Below are 18,704 nucleotides of genomic sequence, written 5' to 3'. Positions count from 1 at the left end.
TTACACAGAACAGAGGGGACACAGAGCAACATGAAGGGCAAGGGATCGAAACTAGAAACCATAGAATAACTCACACAAGTACAATAATACAAACATCACAAAGAACTAAAAACGCTGGGTCAGGAGACCCAGGACCGTGACACTACCGGTGCTTCATCCACAACTACAGTCAGGTAGCAGCAGCACACTCACACGACTTAACTCCACAAAGCTCCCCTTCACCCGGTCTCACGAAGCTGATAGAGCTTTTGCCAAACTCAAAGACTTGTTTTCATCTGCTCCAGTTCTGATTCACCCAGAGAGCCATAAGCCATTTATTGTAGAAGTAGATGACAATGGATCCTCTTTTAGGTCTGGAAGATGATATGATTATGAAGATGATACAGATTAATATACACTTTGTTTTTTGGGTGTAGTTTTTAATAAGATATTAACTTTAAAAAAAATCACAAAGCATATTATGGGGAAAAGTAAAAAGGTACTTAATATAACATTTTTAGCAGGGTTGACAAAGGGTCTGTCACGTTAATTTGCTCAAGAATAGATTTTGGGCATGTGGTATATGGGTCAGTGGATAAAAATTGGCTAAAAAGTTTGGATGTTATCCAAGCTCAAGCACTGAGACTTTGCTTAAGGGCAGTTAAAACAATGCCAATGTGTGCTTTACAAGTAGAATCAGAAGAAATTCCACTATATATTAGAAGACAACTAGTTAATAGTTAACAATTGGATACATTTGAAAGGTCATAATAAAAATAATCCTGTTAAGAAAGTGTTAGAGGATTGTTGGGAAAGAGAAAAGATTTTAAAAATAGTTTTGGGTGGGTTGGGGATAATAGAGCTGGAGCATTTAAAGTATTAAATGCTTTACCATTTATTAAGTATTAAGAATAGAAGAATTACAACAGATATTTGTCAAGAATTTTATAATAGAGTGGTACAGTGACTATTTACAGATTTATACAGATGGATCGAAAGATCACAGTTGCAGAAGGGAAGCCAGTTAAAATTGGAGACTCCAGTTAGAGAAATGAACATTTCAAAGGAAAATCGTTTTAACCTGGCCTGGAAGCTTTTCCTTTTAAAATAATCAAATGACACTGGAGGGAGGACTCGTTTTAATCAGGATTTATGTGGACTTGTTGTGATAAAAAGACTGGATTGGAAACTTTTGGTGTGCTGCGTTCAAGGAGCAACACCCTATTCTGGAATTCGCAGGTAACCAATGAGAGGAGTTCAAGACTTGAAGAAGAAGAGCTTGAGAGTTGAACTCCCAGGATCTGGTGTGGAAACCCATTCTCTAACAACACAAGGCCTGATAAGGTGGTTGGAAAGCCTTTCTCAGGAAGATGCAAAATTTGTATGTGCTTGGCTGCTTGTTCTTCTTAGTGACCACCTTTTCCTGTTTGTAACCAGGCTAATAATTTGGGCAGCTTTGGGCCTTGGATTGCAGACCGGAACTGTGTCCTCAGCCACCAGTCTGCTTTGGAGGAAAAATAAATCTTGTGTACCTTATTTTCAGTGTGAGTGTGGTGGTTTTCTACTGGTCACTATTAGAACTTATTACTTTCTTGGATGCCATTTTTCTGCCCATCTAACATACATGGTGTATTAGTTTGTAGTAAAGCAGCTCTCCTCTGGATGAATACTGCCTCCACCTGAGAGATCAGCCATATCTGTAACTATGTGAAAGAGTAGAAGAGCAGAGAGCTGAAACTGATGGTGGTGGTCAGACACGTGACTTTATGTTCTTTTTGACATGAGCAGAGGAGGGAGGGTGAATGTGTTGGAGCTGAAGCTGCCTGGAAGGAGGAAAAGAGGAAGACCTCAGAGAAGATACATGGATGGAGTAAAGGACATGCAGAGGGTTGGTGTAGCAGAGGATGGATGGGGTGAAATTCAGGCAGGTGATCTGCTTTGGCGACCCATAAAAGGGGGCAGAGAATTAACTACATACATATATTTGTTTTTTGTTTTTTTTAATATATTATTTATGTGACTTATTCATCCAAGAGCAACTTAGCTTCTGATTCGAGTAGCAGGTATTAAAAAATAAAAATTACCAAGCGATGAAGAGGCTTTACTGAATTCTCAAAATGCAGAAAAATAATGATTTAGATGGATGATTAAAAGATTTCAGCCCTGCAAGGAATGCACAGATGACACTCTACTGCACTGGGAAGTTTTTGTACTTTACTTTGTGTATATTTCACAGCTGGGAATTTCCGCAAGGAAGGGACTAAGTGAAATTCTCTAATTTGTTTCTATGCATTGTATAATAGCCAGTGAGGGGACAGAGACATGTCAGACTGTGGGATTATACATTTGTTAGTTTTTCTAATGGCCTCTTCAAAAGGTAAGTTTTATTCCATATAGTTATTTTTGGTTTTTTAAGTTATTTATTGTGACAGGAAAACAAAACAAAACAAGAAGCTCCTAAAAAGGTCATAAATGTGAGAACTTTTCCAAAGAAATCTCAGTCAGTTATGCCTGAGACAGAGAGATGATTATAACAGAGTAAAGATAGCATTAAAATGTTGGTGACGGAAGTAATGCTAAAATCTCAACAAGCCAAAGTTACATACATGTTAAAGGGAAAGATCAAACAGTACATGAAATGAAGAAGTGGGCATTACGGGGCTTCCCCAGTGAAATAACTGAACTTGGAGCACAAAATAATAAATAACATACCAGTAATGCGCGGAGGGAAGGCTTCTGAGAAAATGTATAAGTTCACAGGGAATTTCTACAATAGCACGAGTTAGAGGTGGGCAGATTGATGCAGTTATCAATAGTATTGATACCAATGCTGGTATTGTTACTGGAGATATACTACTGCAATAGGATTGGTACTTTGTTTCTGTCCTGTAAGTTCAGTATGTACCTCACTGCATTCTGTTATGTAGTTGTTGTTGTTTTTTTAAATGAAACATAAAACACGGACTATGAAAGCCTCTTATTTTGTTTGTGCAGCTCTAACAGCAGTGATCCAAGCACAGCAGACTGTGCTGGCTGCAGTGGGAGAAGATGCTGAATTCAGCTGTCAGCTCTCGGAGACTAAATACATCCTTCAGGTCACATGGCAGAAAATCTTACAAGATGTGGAGACAAATGTTGACACCTACAGCTTTACTGAATTTTCAAAATGCAGAAAAAAATGATTGAGTTTGCTGATTAAAACACTGATGAAACTCTACTGCACTGGGAAGTTTTTGTACTTTACTTGGTACAGTTGATCATTCTAACACACCTTGGAATGTCCCACAAGGAAGGGAGATTCTTCCTTCCTTCGGGGACATTTGAGTTTTCAATAATTTGGCTATTGTACGACGTTGTTTCAATACGTGGTACAACAGCCAGTGGGGACACAGAGACGTGCACCATGTCAGACTGTGGGATTCTGTGTTTGTTTTTTCTTTTTATGGCCTTTTCAAAAGGTAAGTTTTATTCCGTATTGTTGTTTTTGTTTTTTAAAGTTATTTATTGTGACAAGAGAAAAAAAAAAGAAAACAAGAACCTTCACTCGTAATAATTAAAAATGATCCTAAAATGTGAGAACTTTTCTCTGAAGTGACAAAGAGATTGTCTTTAGACAGAATTAGAGGGAGATACAATTACTGAAGAGTTTAGATTTTGTTTGAATGAGTGACAAAACGTTTCTCCCACTGAACACTCAGCCTAATAAAAAAGAACAAAATCAACTTTCTGTGTTGAGTTGTTCATCATTCAGATTAATGAGACTGTTTTGAGAGCTGTGTGAAAACAGCTTTAGACTGTTTTGTTAAAGGTTGCCCCATGCCTATTCATATTACGATGAAAGCAATAGATAAACCACATGTTTGTGTGTTATGTATGTATGGTTGGTAAATTAACAGAAGTTGGGTTGTATGTGGCCTACAATGTAAAAGACGTTTCACAACCCCAATGTAGTTAAAAACAAGAAGGCACTCATTTCCATTAGACAGAGACGGAGTTCAGGTCATAAGTAGTTTACTGACAATTATTTAACATTTGAAATTAAAAGATCCGTCAGTCCATTCACATATATACTGTTCAGAGAAGGAATGTAGTTTAGAGCAAAGTGTAGTAGTGTGAAGTGGCTAAACACACTCACCAATTGTTCTAAAACAAACAATTTATCAAAACATTAACAGTCTTTCACACATACATACGGTTTATACACTATTTTAAAAAGAAGGGCTTGAAGACCTGATTCATTACAAAAAGTCTATTAAAATGTTCTGGGTAACCACAGAAATCTTAGTCAGTTATGTCTGAGAGAGAATGTTTATGACAGAAGTAATGCCAAAATCTCAACAAACCAAAGTTACATACATGCTAAAGAGAAAGATCAAACAGTGCTGAAATTAGGAAGTGGGCAATTTAGGGCTTCCCCAGTGAAATAACTGGTCTGAAATAAATGAGGCACAAATTAATAAATAACATACCAGTAATCCACAGAAGGGGAGGCCTCTGGGAAAATGTAGAAAATCAATGGGAATTTCTACAGTAGCACGAGCTACCAGTCAATACCAGTCCTGGTACTGGTTATGTTGAAGTGATGGGTTTTATAATTCATTTTTGGTCCACTGAAGGGATTGTTTTGTAATCCCAATATTGATATTTTGTAAATAAAAATATGACCTCAATTAATCTTGTAAATTCCCTGCACTTGTCATAGATATCTACATGATGTCCAAAAAATATACATCAAGTCCAAGGTTCTAATGTTGAACGCCATATTGATGTCCAGCTTAAATCATGGTTGGACCTCCAAATTGTTGAAAAAGTTCAAATGCAGTACAGACCTCCAGAATTGGTCATGGACCAACAGAACCAATATAAACACGATCTGTACGTCTATCTGACTTTCTTTGTTTAGTTGGTAGCTAACTGAATTGTGTTACTTTTTATAGATTATAGAAAATGTACCTGAAACATACAGTATGAAACAATGACTGTCAGGTTTATATTTATAGTCTACATCACATTTAAGTGGTACCCACATGTCAATTTGTTTGAGCCTAAAACACAGACTACTCCATGACCCGAATTATTGTTTAATCCTTCCCATCAATACCTCTCAGTTCCACATCTCTAACTCATGTTATTCTCCATGCAGCTCTAACAGCAGTGATCCAAACACAGCAGACTGTGCTGGCAGCAGTGGGAGAAGATGCTGAATTCAGCTGTCAGCTCTTGGAGACTAAAGACGTCCTTCAGGTCACATGGCAGAAAATCTCTCCTGATGTGGAGACAAATGTTGCCACCTACAGCAAGTACTATGGTCAGAGAGTGAATGATGGCTTTAACGATAAAGTCAAGTTTAAATACACTGGACTACAGAACTGCTCCATAGTCATCAGGAATGTGACGGTGCAGGATGAAGGCTGCTATCACTGTCTGTTTAACACTTATCCTGAAGGAGCCTTTACAGGTAGAACCTGCCTCCAAGTTTATGGTAAGAACTTTTACCTTCTTTAACCAACAACAGGAGACTCAAACTAATGTAATGATTTGATGTAATGATATTTGTCAATCCATCACAGAGCTGCATGAACCTGTTGTTGATGTCAGAGAGTCAAACTCTACTGAAGAGTGGGTTGTTTCCTGTTCAGCCACTGGTCGACCTGCTCCCACTGTAACACTCAGTGTCTCACAACAAGACCTCAGCTTCTCACGGTACAACACTGTCAGTGTGTCCAACACCAACGCTACATTCACTGTCACCACTACAGCTGTGCTCTCAGGTTCACGTAAACACAGCACACAGGTGGGATGTGCAGCACGAGTGCTCTCTGCTCCTCACAGAGAGGTGATGGTGACGATTCCTGAGGTCCAGCAGACGTCAGATTATCAGTGATGGTGAGAAACTGAGATGCAATAACAATGCATTGTGGTAGTATGCATTTTCTCTTTGATCAATAATTGATGTATTCATTTTGATCAGTGTCACATTTTTCCTGCTTTTTCAAGTTTCCTCCTGGATCATTGTATTAGCTGCAGTATTGGTGATGATGGTCTTTGTCAGTGTTGCTGCTCTGCAGTAGGCTACTCTTTACAGAAAAAGACCAGATAACTTTCATTTTTGATTTCTTGTCATTTTTTTCTACACCAAAATCTATCCAATAATATCTGCATAACATTTTCTACTTGTGATTTAGTTATTAATTCTTTGCTTCATGATTCAATCGGTCTTTGTCTAGTATTAAATTTTATGTCTCCCATTTAATCCCACTGGCTTTAAAGTGTTTCACCAGATTTTTACGAAGTATTTCCAGTCTTTTGTTGTATTTGTCCCAAATGTTCTGAAATGTGTTGCATGTATTAAAAGAAGTTGGACTTTACCAAAAAATATACAATGTACTTCTAAACTTACATTTATGAAAGCTGAACAAACATTGATATACTTAACTTTTGTAACAGTGAAAGGCGATCTGTTTTTATTGATAAATATATATGTTTGCATTACTGTTATTTGGATTGCCATGTTAGAATGTAGCAAACAACATTGTTTGTTCCTCTATGGTTTCTTAATTTTTACAAATCTAAATGTTTTTTGTCAAAAGATTAATAATTTCATATTGAGGTCAGACGGTCAGCAGTTTTGATGTTTTTGCAGAGATTTTATTTTTTGCAAAATAGCACAAGTAAACATTAAAAGTAGTTCCTAAATCAAGGCATTTATTATTAAGGCGGCCATTATTATGGCCCTGTGTGGAAACAGTGATTGCCCCCTAAACCTAATAACTGGTTGGGCCACCCTGAGTAGAAACATCTGCAATAAAGCGTTTGGGATAACTGGCAATGAGTCCTTTGCGAGGTGGTGGAGGAATTTCTGCCCACTCATCTTTGCAAAACTGTTGTAATTCAGCCACACTGGAGGGTTTTTGAGTATGAACCACCTTTCCAAGGTCTCAGCTCCTCAATCAGATTCACGTATGAACTTTGGCTAAGCCATTCCAAAGTCTTTATTTTGTTTTACTTAAGCTGCTTAGAGCTGGACTTGTTGGTGAGCTTGGATCAAGTGCACTTCAGCTTGTGGTCGTGAACAGATGGCCAGACATTCTCCTTCAGGATCCCAGAAACTGGATTCTGTTCATCTTGACGTTGCATCTCCAGACTGAGAGATCTCAATTACTTTGTTTCTTATTTGCTTCTGAATTTCCTTGGATCGCGCCATGATGTGTAGTTTTTGAGGATCTTTTGGTCTACTCTACTTTGTCAGACAGGTCCTATTTAAGTGATTGATTCAGCACAGGTTTGGCAGTAATCGGGCCTGGCTATGACTATGGAAAAATTGTATATTTTTATTGATAAATGCATATATTTTATGTCTGTTATGTGCATTGCCATGTGGAGAATATAAGGAACAGAGTTTGTGTGGTTTACATTGTTTCTTCCTCTTAGATTTCTTGATTTTTTTTTAAATTGCAATAACTTTATGTTAATTTCAGTGCACTTTCACATTTCTTTAAATTCAAACTACAGTCCTGTGAATAACTAGAAACACTTCTAGCAGCACGAATGTGAGGTAATTGTTTTCTGCTTGACTTTATCAGTCTCTCATATTGTTGTGGAGGAATGTTGGCCCACTCTTCATTACAACGTTGCTTCAGTTGTTTGAGGTTTGTGGGCATTTATTTAAGCACAGCTCTCTGAATGTCCCAGGTTGAGGTCTGGACTTTGCTTTTCAGCTGCTGTAGATTTGCTGCTGTGTTTGGGATCATTGTTCGACTGCAAGACCTAAACTTTACCTATTAAACAGTTAACTCTGCATTTTACACTTTATGTGAATATTGTTGCAGATTTCAATTATTAATGTTTTTATAACTTTGTTTTTTCTTCTATTTAATATTTGTATAGAATATTTCTACTTCATATCTCTGTCTTCTTTTGACCACTCCAACATCGCTGTAACTGTGTCCTCATGTACTGACAATAAAGCTGTTTTGTATTTTTTATTGCAAATGTTTCAAGCAATTTGTAGCTGTTTTTTAAGTTATTTTGTTATTAATATAGTATTTTATATTGTTTTTTTCCCCATATTTGAGAAATATTTAACATGTTAAAGTCTGTTTATGTACGATTTGGTGATATTAGCCCTGATTATTGGAGGAACTTGTACATGAAGCAGATTTCTGAGACTTCAGATTTGAAGGTTGTTGTCATATAATCTAAATGATGGCAGATTAACCGCAGTGGACACAGAATCGAAACTCGTGCTGTTATTGTTCAGCCCTGCAAATTCGTGCCAGGAAAACTGAACTGATGAACTAACAAAGACAGAGATGACGGAGTCAGTGTGTGCAGAGATGTGGGGCTGTGGCACTCCGGTACGTCTATTTTTGTCGTCCTAAGACAGAAAGTAAAATACATCAGTGAGTTTAACTGGTTGAAATTCAGTAGTCACGTCAAAAGTATTTCATAGAATAAAATGAGTAAAAACAAAATTAGTGATCAAAGCTGCCATCGTGATATCTCACGAGTAGATTTAGGAACGTTCTGTTGTGCCTAAAAGTGATTGTCTGCCAAAACTGATTTCCAGTATTTTGCCAAAAAGTGATTGCCTGTATTTAAACTGCTGTAAATAATTTGTTGCCTTATAATATGTGATATATATCAGATTTATCCCTCATAAATGATATCAAGTCATCTTGAGCCACGACATTCCTGTTACAAGTTAGAAGCTGCAGTCAGTTTTTTGCAATGTTACTTTTTATATCCTTTATTTATCCGGTTAAAAAAAATCTTGTTGACATTAAAAATGTCTTTTTTAAGGTGATCTGGCCAAAAGGTCAGCAGACAACAAATATAACAACAGTTCTGTAAAAATATTTTTAAACATCTAAAAAGGACTGGATTGCTTATAATTTTGGTACAATGACACAGAGTCATAAAGATACTTGAAAAACAGGTAGTTTTGCATTTTATATATAACCTCTTTGTAAATCCTATTCACTAAAGTCTATTTACCTGTATAAGTAAAGACATTAACTATTAAAAACACCTGTAAACATCGGAAATCACTTTTTGACGTCTGTCTCTGTAAGCTTAGCGACTAAACTCTGGAGAGCAAATTAGCATGATGATTCATTTATAAATATTCACTCGTGGGCGTTACCTTTAAATCATCTACTAACAGTGCGTTTATTTAAAAAGACACAGTCAGAGTTCCTTTCAGTAATTACCTGCCAAGAACAGCGTAGATTAGCAGCTCAGAAACGAGCACAAGCATTGAGGGAGGAAAACAAGAAGGGAATGTGTTGCAAAATAAAAATAAAGTTAGTGCCGACAGTTCTCACCAATGAACAGCGCTTCGCCATTGACTACTGAACACTTCCCGGTGTTTAGTAATCACTGGTGTCTAAGGACAATTTGCGACTTCCAGCAACTAAAATTAAACATAGCAGTATAAAAAATAACTGGAGTGGCTCCTCCTGCTGAAGTATAAAGCCACAGTTTAGCATTTAAAAGTTAACAAATATTAAACCCGTGGGGGGAAAATCAGTCTGTATCAACAGAGATTTACACAGCAGCTCACACTGCCTTGCAATGAAAACCCAGTAGAACCTTGATGGGGCTGTACTAGCGCAATGAGACGTGACCAAACACACGTACGCACGCAAAACCTCACGCTACGAGTGTGCGTATATGAATACCACGTGTCTCCCTTTACAGCATGGCAGACTGCGCGTTTATGCATTTATTTCCTCTTTTAATGGTCTTTTCTAAAGGTAAGCTGTGTTCCGTGTAATCTGATTTGTGTTTTAAGGCTGTGTGTTGTGGCTGAAACAAGAAAAAGTTTACTCGTAATAATAAAAAAATGGTTAAAAAGAGGTCATAAATATGAGAGCTTTGTCTCTGAAGTTATAAAGAGATTGTATTCAATAGAGATTGAGAAATTATTTCCATAAACTTTTACTGCAACAGATGCTCCATATGGAAAGACATGTAAATGAATTGAACCGAGCATCTTTTATTTGTTAAATATATGCATGAACCATATGCTTGTATGGAGCCACTGTTTGCAGTGAATTCGAATCGTTTAAATCATTTAAATGGTAAATGGCCTGTATTTATATACTTTTACTTTACTAGTCCCTAAGGACCCCAAAGTGCTTTACATAGATTACATACATACATTTACAACAGAGCAGCTGTGAGATCTGTCTTTGTTATTATGCTCAGCGTCTTTTAGTTTACATTTTGACTGCACAATTGTGAGCTCTTTGTTATGCACAAAAACAACATAGTTTTCTTTTATTTATGGAGCATTATTATTTAATAAATGCTCATAATTTATTTTTGAGTAGTTTTTTTCATGTACATCTATGCTGTATGTAAATAAAAGTGCCTGTGTGACATCTGGGACACAGTGTGACTAAGAACTCTCTTTTTGTTCTTACTTTATGGCTTTAAAAAAAGTATCGAGATATATATCTTATATCGCCATCCAGCTAAAAAATATCGAGATATGAATTTTGGGTCATATCGTCCAGCACTAGGTGTGGCCCTGCCAGGTGGTTGGCCACACCTGAAGACCATCACACAGCTGATCAAGCCTTGTCGGAGGAGCTACTTAAGAATGCGGTGGCGCTCTCTCTGACGCTGGATTAGAAATTTAAGAATAGGCAATTTTAAACAGATGAGTTTTGAGGGTGGACTTAAAAAGAGAGAATGAACTAATATTTCTGAGGTCCGGGGGTAGGGAATTCCAAAGTCGAGGGGCAGAGCAGCTAAAGGCCCTCCCTCCCATTGTGATCAGACGAGCAGAGGGAACAGAGAGAGAAAGAGAAGATGAAGATCTGAGGCAGCGGGATGGGAGCTTCATCTGTAATAAGTCAGAGAGGTACGGTGGAGAGAGAGAATGAATAGCCTTGAATGTATACAGAATTATTTTAAAATGGATGCGAAATTTGACCGGGAGCCAGTGAAGTTGCTTCAGGATTGGGGAGATGTGGTGGGTAGAAGAAGTCCTAGTAATAATACGGGCAGCAGAGTTCTGGACACGTTGGAGCTTGTTGATAGATTTTTGTGTAAGGCCAAATAATAATGAGTTGCAGTAGTCAATTCTAGAGATAACAAGATTATGGATGAGAATGGCAGTGGCGTGAGGTGTGAGGTTGCGTGACTTCACGTTAGTCTCTCGGCCAGTCAGTACGGATAGTCTGCCGCATTGTATGTGTCTTACGGCTGCCTGTTTGTTATCTCCCCAGGAGAAGCGTGGAGACGAGAGGGCAGCGAGCACGGGGTGCTCAGACACTGAGGAGCGGAGACAAGGAACACTAGCACTGGGAAGAGGACATTTCACGGGAGTCGGGAACGCACTGCGGATTTATTGTTATTTTCCATTCACTGTAAATAAACGCACTGCTTGCATTCAGAGCTCCGTGCCAGGCTCCTCCTTCCTCACTTCCCCACGGTTGACGCTGGCCAACCGTGACAAATTGTCACGGTTCTGGGTCCGTTGGACCCAGTATTTTGAGTTTATTATGTTTTGGTTTATTTTTGCATTATGGATTGTTTTCTAATGTTCTGGTGCTTTGTTTATTATTATCATTATAGATCTGTTTCTGTTATTCTTGGTGAGGGATCAGTTCTTAGGTTTTGGGTTCTCATGTGTATTACAGTTTCTGTTCAGTGTCTAGTCTGTCTCTCAGTGTCATGTCTGCATCTGGTTTAGTAATTCTTGTTTCCTGTTTTATTGTGAAAGTCTTTGTCTTATGTTAGTGTGTGCAGCTTAGCTCCCCCGTCTCGTTAGCCCTGATCTCCCCCAGCTGTGTCTCCCTTCTGTTGCCCATTCCCTCATTACTACCCTGTGTATTTAAGCCCTGTGTTTTCCCATGCTCGGTGTCGCGTCGTACCCTCAGATCCTGCCTGTTTGTTCCAGTTAGTGTTTTCATGTTTGGTTTCTGTTTTGTTGGTGCCAGCAATAAAGCTGTGGTTTTCAGTTATATTTCCGTCTGAGAGTCCTGCACTTGGATCCACATCTCCACCTGCCCGCACACAGAGCCCTGACACAAATACCTTTTCTTAGATTCATTATTAGTTCAACATTGACAAATGGTAGTTGACTAATATCAGGAGCCAAAAAGAAAACAAAAAACAAACTAAATAAATATTTCAGACGCTGAAAATAAATTATTACGGTTGTTTAAATTTGCTGTCAGCAAGTTAGGTCTAATACATGTAGTCAATCTAATGAATCAATATTACATGTAAAAAGTACAGAACTGAAAATGAAACTAAAATATAACGGTAAATGAACTGGTTCTTGTATAAAACGTTTCTACTCTCTACAACTTGCCTCATTCATGCACTCACTTTTTTCTATGCTTTTTCTCTGTAAGTGCTTTCTATCTAACATTAATACGCATTCATCCTCCCGATGGATGCATCGGAGAGCAACTTGGGGTTAGCGTCTTGCCCAAGGATATTTGGCATGCAGCTGAGCAGGGCGGGGAGTGAAACCAGAAACTTCGGGCTGGAGCAGGCGGGGATTGAACCAGCAACTTTCTGATTAGTAGGTTTCCTGCTCTACCTGAGCTACAGACACCCCAATTTGTGGTGTTCTGGAAACAACACGTTCTCATCCCAACAGGTAACGATGCTATGTGACAAATCATCGGTATGTGTAAATGTGTTTTTTGTTCTAATCATGAATCGCTTTGTAAAACAAGACCTGAAGGGTTAAAGTTATGGTTAGAGTTAATGTTAGGGATAGGGCTGGAATGGACGGCTGGAGCCTCTCCTCCAAGTGTGTGTTACTGCCGCGAACAGCATTCTGTTGTATTCTGTTGTATGCTTTTCTCTGTAAGCGCTTCGAGCCTGTACTTTTTTGCTTTAGCTGAGTAATGAAGCTGAATCAGTACTTTAACTTTCACTGGAACAATAGTATTTTTACTTCTACTTAAGAATGTCTGATCTTTTGCCAACTCTGGCTGTCTCTCAGTCTTGGAATACCCACTTGTTGTCCAGTGGTGTCCTGGGAATATGGGAACTAGACAGACTGGGGAAACAATGGGAGGAGACACAAAGATGGAATCACTTTTACCATCTTTGATGTATTTGCTGGTCGTCTTATTTCTTCTATTTTGCAAGCACAGTGTTGCAATCATTGTCTTTGTGGTACAATGACACAGGTAGAATGCAGGTGTTTTCATGTAACACGATGCCAGAAAGATGAGTAATGTGTTTTGAAGAGAAGATAAAACATCATGTTTGAACAAAGATAAGCAGCAGACACGTCTGTGTGTGAGTTATTCAGGTTCAGTAAGAAGGTAATATGTCTGCAGAATTTGTCATTCTTATGAAGATATTGCTTGTACAATAAATAAAATCCCTTTAACTTCTTCTGGAGAGTGTCTTTATATATTTAGTCATTTTGGGGCGATCCTTTATTTAGTACTAACTCTAGTTGGGGATATATATCAGAGTTTACTTTCAGATATGAGCATTGTGTTTCCTGTGGATGAATGAATGAATTATTTATTTATGTAATTTTTGAAAGACTGGCTCATGTAAAATATCTGAAAGTATGACAAAGCTCTCCTGTTACACTTTATGGACACCTGAGCGTCACCATGAGGGCCTGTCTTATTCCTTATTCACTGAAATCCACTTTTCTAATGAATTCACAGTAATCACTGACACCTTCAGAGCATTACATTCATTAAAGACGTCTTCTACACCTACTCTTCCAGACGACCGACACATACTTCAACCACTGCAGGTTAACCAGCCACTCATCAGTAAAGCAAAAACTAAATGTAAATGTCCTCATGTGGAAAAGACTGAAACACAACTCCCATATATCACTAATGTAACAGATCCATTTAGGGAGAGTGAGAACACTAGGCTGGATGTGTTTTTTAATGCAGGAAATTCATCATGTCTTGAGTTCAACAAATCATTTACATTGAATATGTGAGCTGGATGGTTACACGATACAATGTGATTGTCAACAATAACTGCAATGAACGCTGGTTTGAGGGCGGAGTCAAGGAGGCCATTTACGTGAAAAGGGAAAGACCCTCTCTGAATCAAGGAGGGGGCCTAAGGGTACATCTGTCACCATCTTACAATGCTGTGATTGCAGCCGTTCTCCAACTCTCTGTGAATGGTACTCAAGACCATTGATCAGTGGTTGTTGATCAATGGTCATGAGAATTTGCATAATCATGATTAAGGAACTGACCTCCCAGCCCATTGTTCCTTCAGTCGGCTGGTTTCTCTGACTGAAAACGCTACGTCCAGAAGAACAGGATCAACTTTTGGAGATTTACTTCCCTGGATGATTGAGCACGCATCAAGACCTTTTAATCAGGCCAACAAATATCTTGTACTCAATTTTAGCAGCGGCCATTGTGACACTGATGATAAAACTTGTGTAAAAGTGTGAAGCTGTAAAAAAGTAATTATAAAAAAGCATTTTTGTAGCTGAATGTTACTGGATAGCTGTTTCATCTGTAACACAACAAAATAACCTGCTAAGGTTTAATAGGCTATAAGGAACACACTCACTTCCTGAGCCCTGGGCAATAAGAGACGTTTTGTGTTTTATAATTTATTGATATGTTTGATCCTTTCTGACCTGCGTTAATGAAGCAGTCATTAGAGCACCATGTCCGCTGTAATAGTTCTGTAGTTTGATGCTTGAGTCGTTGCAGACTTGTTGAAACTCCCTCACCCGTCAAAGCAGCGTCTGTGTTATTCGCGTCCAGCAGATGGCAGTGTTTCACTGTCTGACGGCTGTCTGAAGCTTCAGCTGGATTATTCGTTTGCTATGTTTGCCATGTTACAGTGGGGAGGAAAAACTCCCTTTTAACAGGAATATCTAGACATGAGTGATTACTGCAGTGGGGCACTATCTGTGCTATCTATAAGAAATGTTAGCAACAATAAAACTCTGAGTGTTGCGGCTCTTCCAACCAATGGCCGCGGCAGGCTAAACATGAGGACACCGATGACGCGCAACAATTAACGCACAAAATACACTTCTGTATCATTTGCTTCTTTATTTCCGTATGCAACTGTCCGAACCACAAATCAACATATGGGTTTAACTGTCCAACAAACTCACAGACTGCACAAACAAATAACTGCAATTTATGAATAACTGCACTAGCTACTATGTCAAAATTACAAACTGGTCTATGGCATCAATTAGTGCACAAATATACAAACACCATCAAGTTACAGTCCAACTATATCACAATCATTCAAGCTGCTATCAATTGCGATCACGTTGTGTTCAATTTGCATTCATATTGCGATAATATTACGATCATCAGAAAGTTTTGCCTCGTGCTCACCCTACCTTCTGCTCATCACATCAGGTGCTGTGAACAAGTGAGTGCAACCACATTTATCTTATACCACAAGCATGCGACATGCCACACACCCATGCACCAATACAGTGAGTCCATTTAAACCAACCCACTTAGTCAGACGGAGACAACTTATATGGCTCCTACAAGCGTTGTCATGAAGCTTTTCCTCAAGCTGCCTCCACTGAGTGAGCAGCGGCGCCCTCTGCAGTTTGTGTGTGGAAGTGCAAAAGCTTACAGCACCTGGTATTCCCAGGCGGTCTCCCATCCAAGTACTGACCAGGCCCGACCCTGCTTAGCTTCCGAGATCAGACGAGATCGGGCGTGTTCAGGGTGGTATGGCCGTAAGCAAGAGAAACCCGCTATAAAAGACCTTTTATACTTGGCAAATGTCACACACTTTAAAATATAGGGTTGTACTAAGCTTCACATGTTACAGCGAAAACATGCAAACCTTTGTTGTGAACTGCAGCTTCAACACTGAGCTGCAAAAATGCTTTTCCCGCGGTAACGTCACCATAATAACACATGTTACTTTCTCACAGCACAGTGTTAAAGTGACAGAGAGCACACAGTGTGTTAGGACCATTTGGAAGTCCAACATTTTTGTGCTTTGGACAATTCAACTTATATACAGGACATAAAAACCTAAGCATGACTGTGTCATCACAGCATGTATAAAGAGGCTGTTTCTGAAGCAGTCCCTCTCTTACAGCCACACCACCCTGAACATACACACAGTCAAATATTTTTCATACGAGGTGCTGAAGGTTCTGCAATGTTCTGTCAGTGCGCCCCAGGGCGGCTGTGGCTACAATGTAGCTTGCCATTACCAGTGTGTGAATGTGTGTGTGAATGTGTGAATTACTGAATGTAGTGTAAAGCTCTTTGGGGTCCTTGGGGACTAAGTAAAGCGCTGTAATAATAATAATACATTTTATTTAAATAGCGCCTTTCAAAGCACCCAAGGACACTGTACAACAGATAAAAACTGGAAATATACACAATAATAAAAATAGAAGATAAAAGTTAAAGCATACAGAAATTTAAGGATAGGCAATTTTAAACAGATGAGTTTTGAGGGTGGACTTAAAAAGAGAGAATGAACTAATATTTCTGAGGTCCGGGGGTAGGGAATTCCAAAGTCGAGGGGCAGAGCAGCTAAAAGCCCTCCCTCCCATTGTGATCAGACGAGCAGAGGGAACAGAGAGAGAAAGAGAAGATGAAGATCTGAGACAGCGGGATGGGAGCTTCATCTGTAATAAGTCAGAGAGGTACGGTGGAGAGAGAGAATGAATAGCCTTGAATGTATACAGAATTATTTTAAAATGGATGCGAAATTTAACCGGGAGCCAGTGAAGTTGCTTCAGGATTGGGGAGATGTGGTGGGTAGAAGAAGTCCTAGTAATAATACGGGCAGCAGAGTTCTGGACACGTTGGAGCTTGTTTGATAGATTTTTGTGTAAGGCCAAATAATATGAGTTTTGCAGTAGTCAATTCTAGAGTAAACAAGATATGGATGGATGGCAGTGGCGTGAGGTTTGAGGAAGGGGCGGAGGCGCATTAATGTTAGAAGTTGGAAATATGCTGCACGTTGTAATATTATTGATATGTGAGTTAAAGGATACTGTGCTATCGAGAATGACACCCAAGCTTTTCACAGAGGGAGAGATAGGGACCAGCGAGTTATTGATGGTGAGAGAGAAATTGTTAATTCTGGATAGCAGTCGTTTAGTGCCAACCAGAAGAAGTTCCGATTTATTGCTGTTGAGTTTAAGGAAATTGGAGGAGAACCAAGAATTTAAGTTTTCAGCTAGACAGAGGATGGGAGGGTGGAGGAAGAGTAGAGTCAGGTTTGGTAGAGAGATAGAGCTGGAAGAAGTGTTTATGCTCAAGTGTATGAATAAATTAGTCAGTTTTAAACAGTTGCAATTTAAACAGTAGAAGAGTGGCACTATATTTATATATTTATAAAGAATTTCAAACAACAATTAATTGATGCTCAAAGCAGGTTTATTTAATTAATATCCAGATTTCCAATTAGTTCCGAATTCATTCAGCAGCAAATCACATCACCAGTCACTTCAAGGCTGTATGTATTATTGTAAGGTAGACCCTACAATAATACATACAGAGAACCCAACAATCATATGACCCCCTATGAGCAAGCACTTTGGCGACAGTGGGAAGGAAAAACTCCCTTTTTACAGGAAGAAACCTCCGGCAGAACCAGGCTCAGGTCGGGGCGGCCATCTGCTGCGACCGGTTGGGGTGAGAGACTGAAGACGTTTGTTGTAGGTCTGATTGAAGGACTGATGTGATGGTAAGTTGTCTGCTGCTCCGCTTTGAATATTGAGAGATTAGTTGATGGATTTCAAGCCAAATTGTGCCCAAGTTTAAGACCACATTCATTGCTTGTTTTTGTTGATGTTATTGTTTTGGGCTTTTTTTTTCCACAAGAATTTCTAGCTCCCCTAGAATTCTGGCCACCCAAACGATGATTGCTGCTGAGAGAGCACAAGGTTTTGTCCCCCTGTACTATTCATGTCAGTGCAGGGGGTTCTCCTTGAGAGGCCAGGGTCGAAAAAGGGATGCTTCAGAACCTCCGAGGGTGTTATGCGCTGATTTGCATCCAAGGCCAACATTTCTTTGATTAGCCTTACAAATAATGATTGGCCATTTTCCGGTCCTCGCCTAACCTTCAGCAGTTGTTCGAGGTCATCGAGACGCTTAAGTTTTATATATCGAGTTTCCTTGGATCGATAATGTGTCTCGTATTGAAATTGTTCTTTGGTCTTAAATGTCCAGCGCTGTTTGTTGTAGTTATCCTCGATGAAATAGCAGTCAGTGTACAAGCCAGACTCTAGAAGATGATCTGGTAGCTGACCCTGGGTTTCAATTATGAATTTCAAAACATCATAATCGTCTTCCCCGGGATAGAGAGGCACCCCTGTAGCAAGCTCCACAGCTACCAGCCCCAGAGACCACATGTCGATTGCTTTGTCGTATGGAATGCCAAGCATAACCTCAGGTGCACAATAACCAGTTGTCCCCACACGGTCACCAGGAATCACTGCAGAAGCAGGACATGCGAGGCCAAAGTCTATGAGTTTGACTTTGACGGGAGACTCAGTGCGGTTCACAACCATGATGTTTCCAGGTTTGAGGTCAGCATGCACTATTCCCACAGAACCCAGGTGGAACAGAGCATTTACGAGCTGATGCAAAATTGGCCTGAGTTCTCTCATTGGGAGACCTCGGTTATTCCGGTCCCCAATGTAGTCCCACAGGCTTTGGTCGAGCAGTTCGAAATTCAAGCAAATGCGCTCTCCATCGAGGAAATAGCCGTTCCATTCGACAATGTTGCACCTG

General features: G+C 39.3%; 1 protein-coding gene, 1 long non-coding RNA gene and 1 other non-coding gene across 3 annotated transcripts in view; 2 read left to right on the top strand and 1 right to left on the bottom strand.

The window, feature by feature from the left end:
* Positions 1–11,386, top strand: part of LOC120742136 — a 39,560-nt gene extending 28,174 nt beyond the window's left edge. The window contains exon 3 of the long non-coding RNA XR_005697780.1: positions 11,220–11,386. This is a non-coding gene — a long non-coding RNA (uncharacterized LOC120742136). The remainder of the gene's footprint in view (positions 1–11,219) is intronic.
* LOC120742132 (OX-2 membrane glycoprotein-like) lies at positions 2,975–7,966 on the top strand. The gene is made up of 3 exons (XM_040045273.1): positions 2,975–3,437; positions 5,123–5,461; positions 5,550–7,966. Exons 1-3 carry the CDS (start codon positions 3,257–3,259, stop codon positions 5,861–5,863), a joined length of 834 nt encoding a protein of 277 aa, XP_039901207.1. The 5' UTR covers positions 2,975–3,256; the 3' UTR covers positions 5,864–7,966.
* Positions 11,387–15,563: 4,177 nt separating the features above from the next.
* On the bottom strand, positions 15,564–15,682 carry LOC120742143. Its single transcript, XR_005697787.1, has one exon. It is a non-coding gene; the product is annotated as a 5S ribosomal RNA (ribosomal RNA).
* Positions 15,683–18,704: the final 3,022 nt, after the last annotated feature.

This window comes from Simochromis diagramma, unplaced genomic scaffold (assembly GCF_900408965.1).
Source record: "Simochromis diagramma unplaced genomic scaffold, fSimDia1.1 OVJJ01000373.1, whole genome shotgun sequence".
Classification (NCBI taxonomy): Eukaryota; Metazoa; Chordata; class Actinopteri; order Cichliformes; family Cichlidae; genus Simochromis; species Simochromis diagramma.
This window is presented reverse-complemented; position numbering and strand designations above follow the sequence as displayed.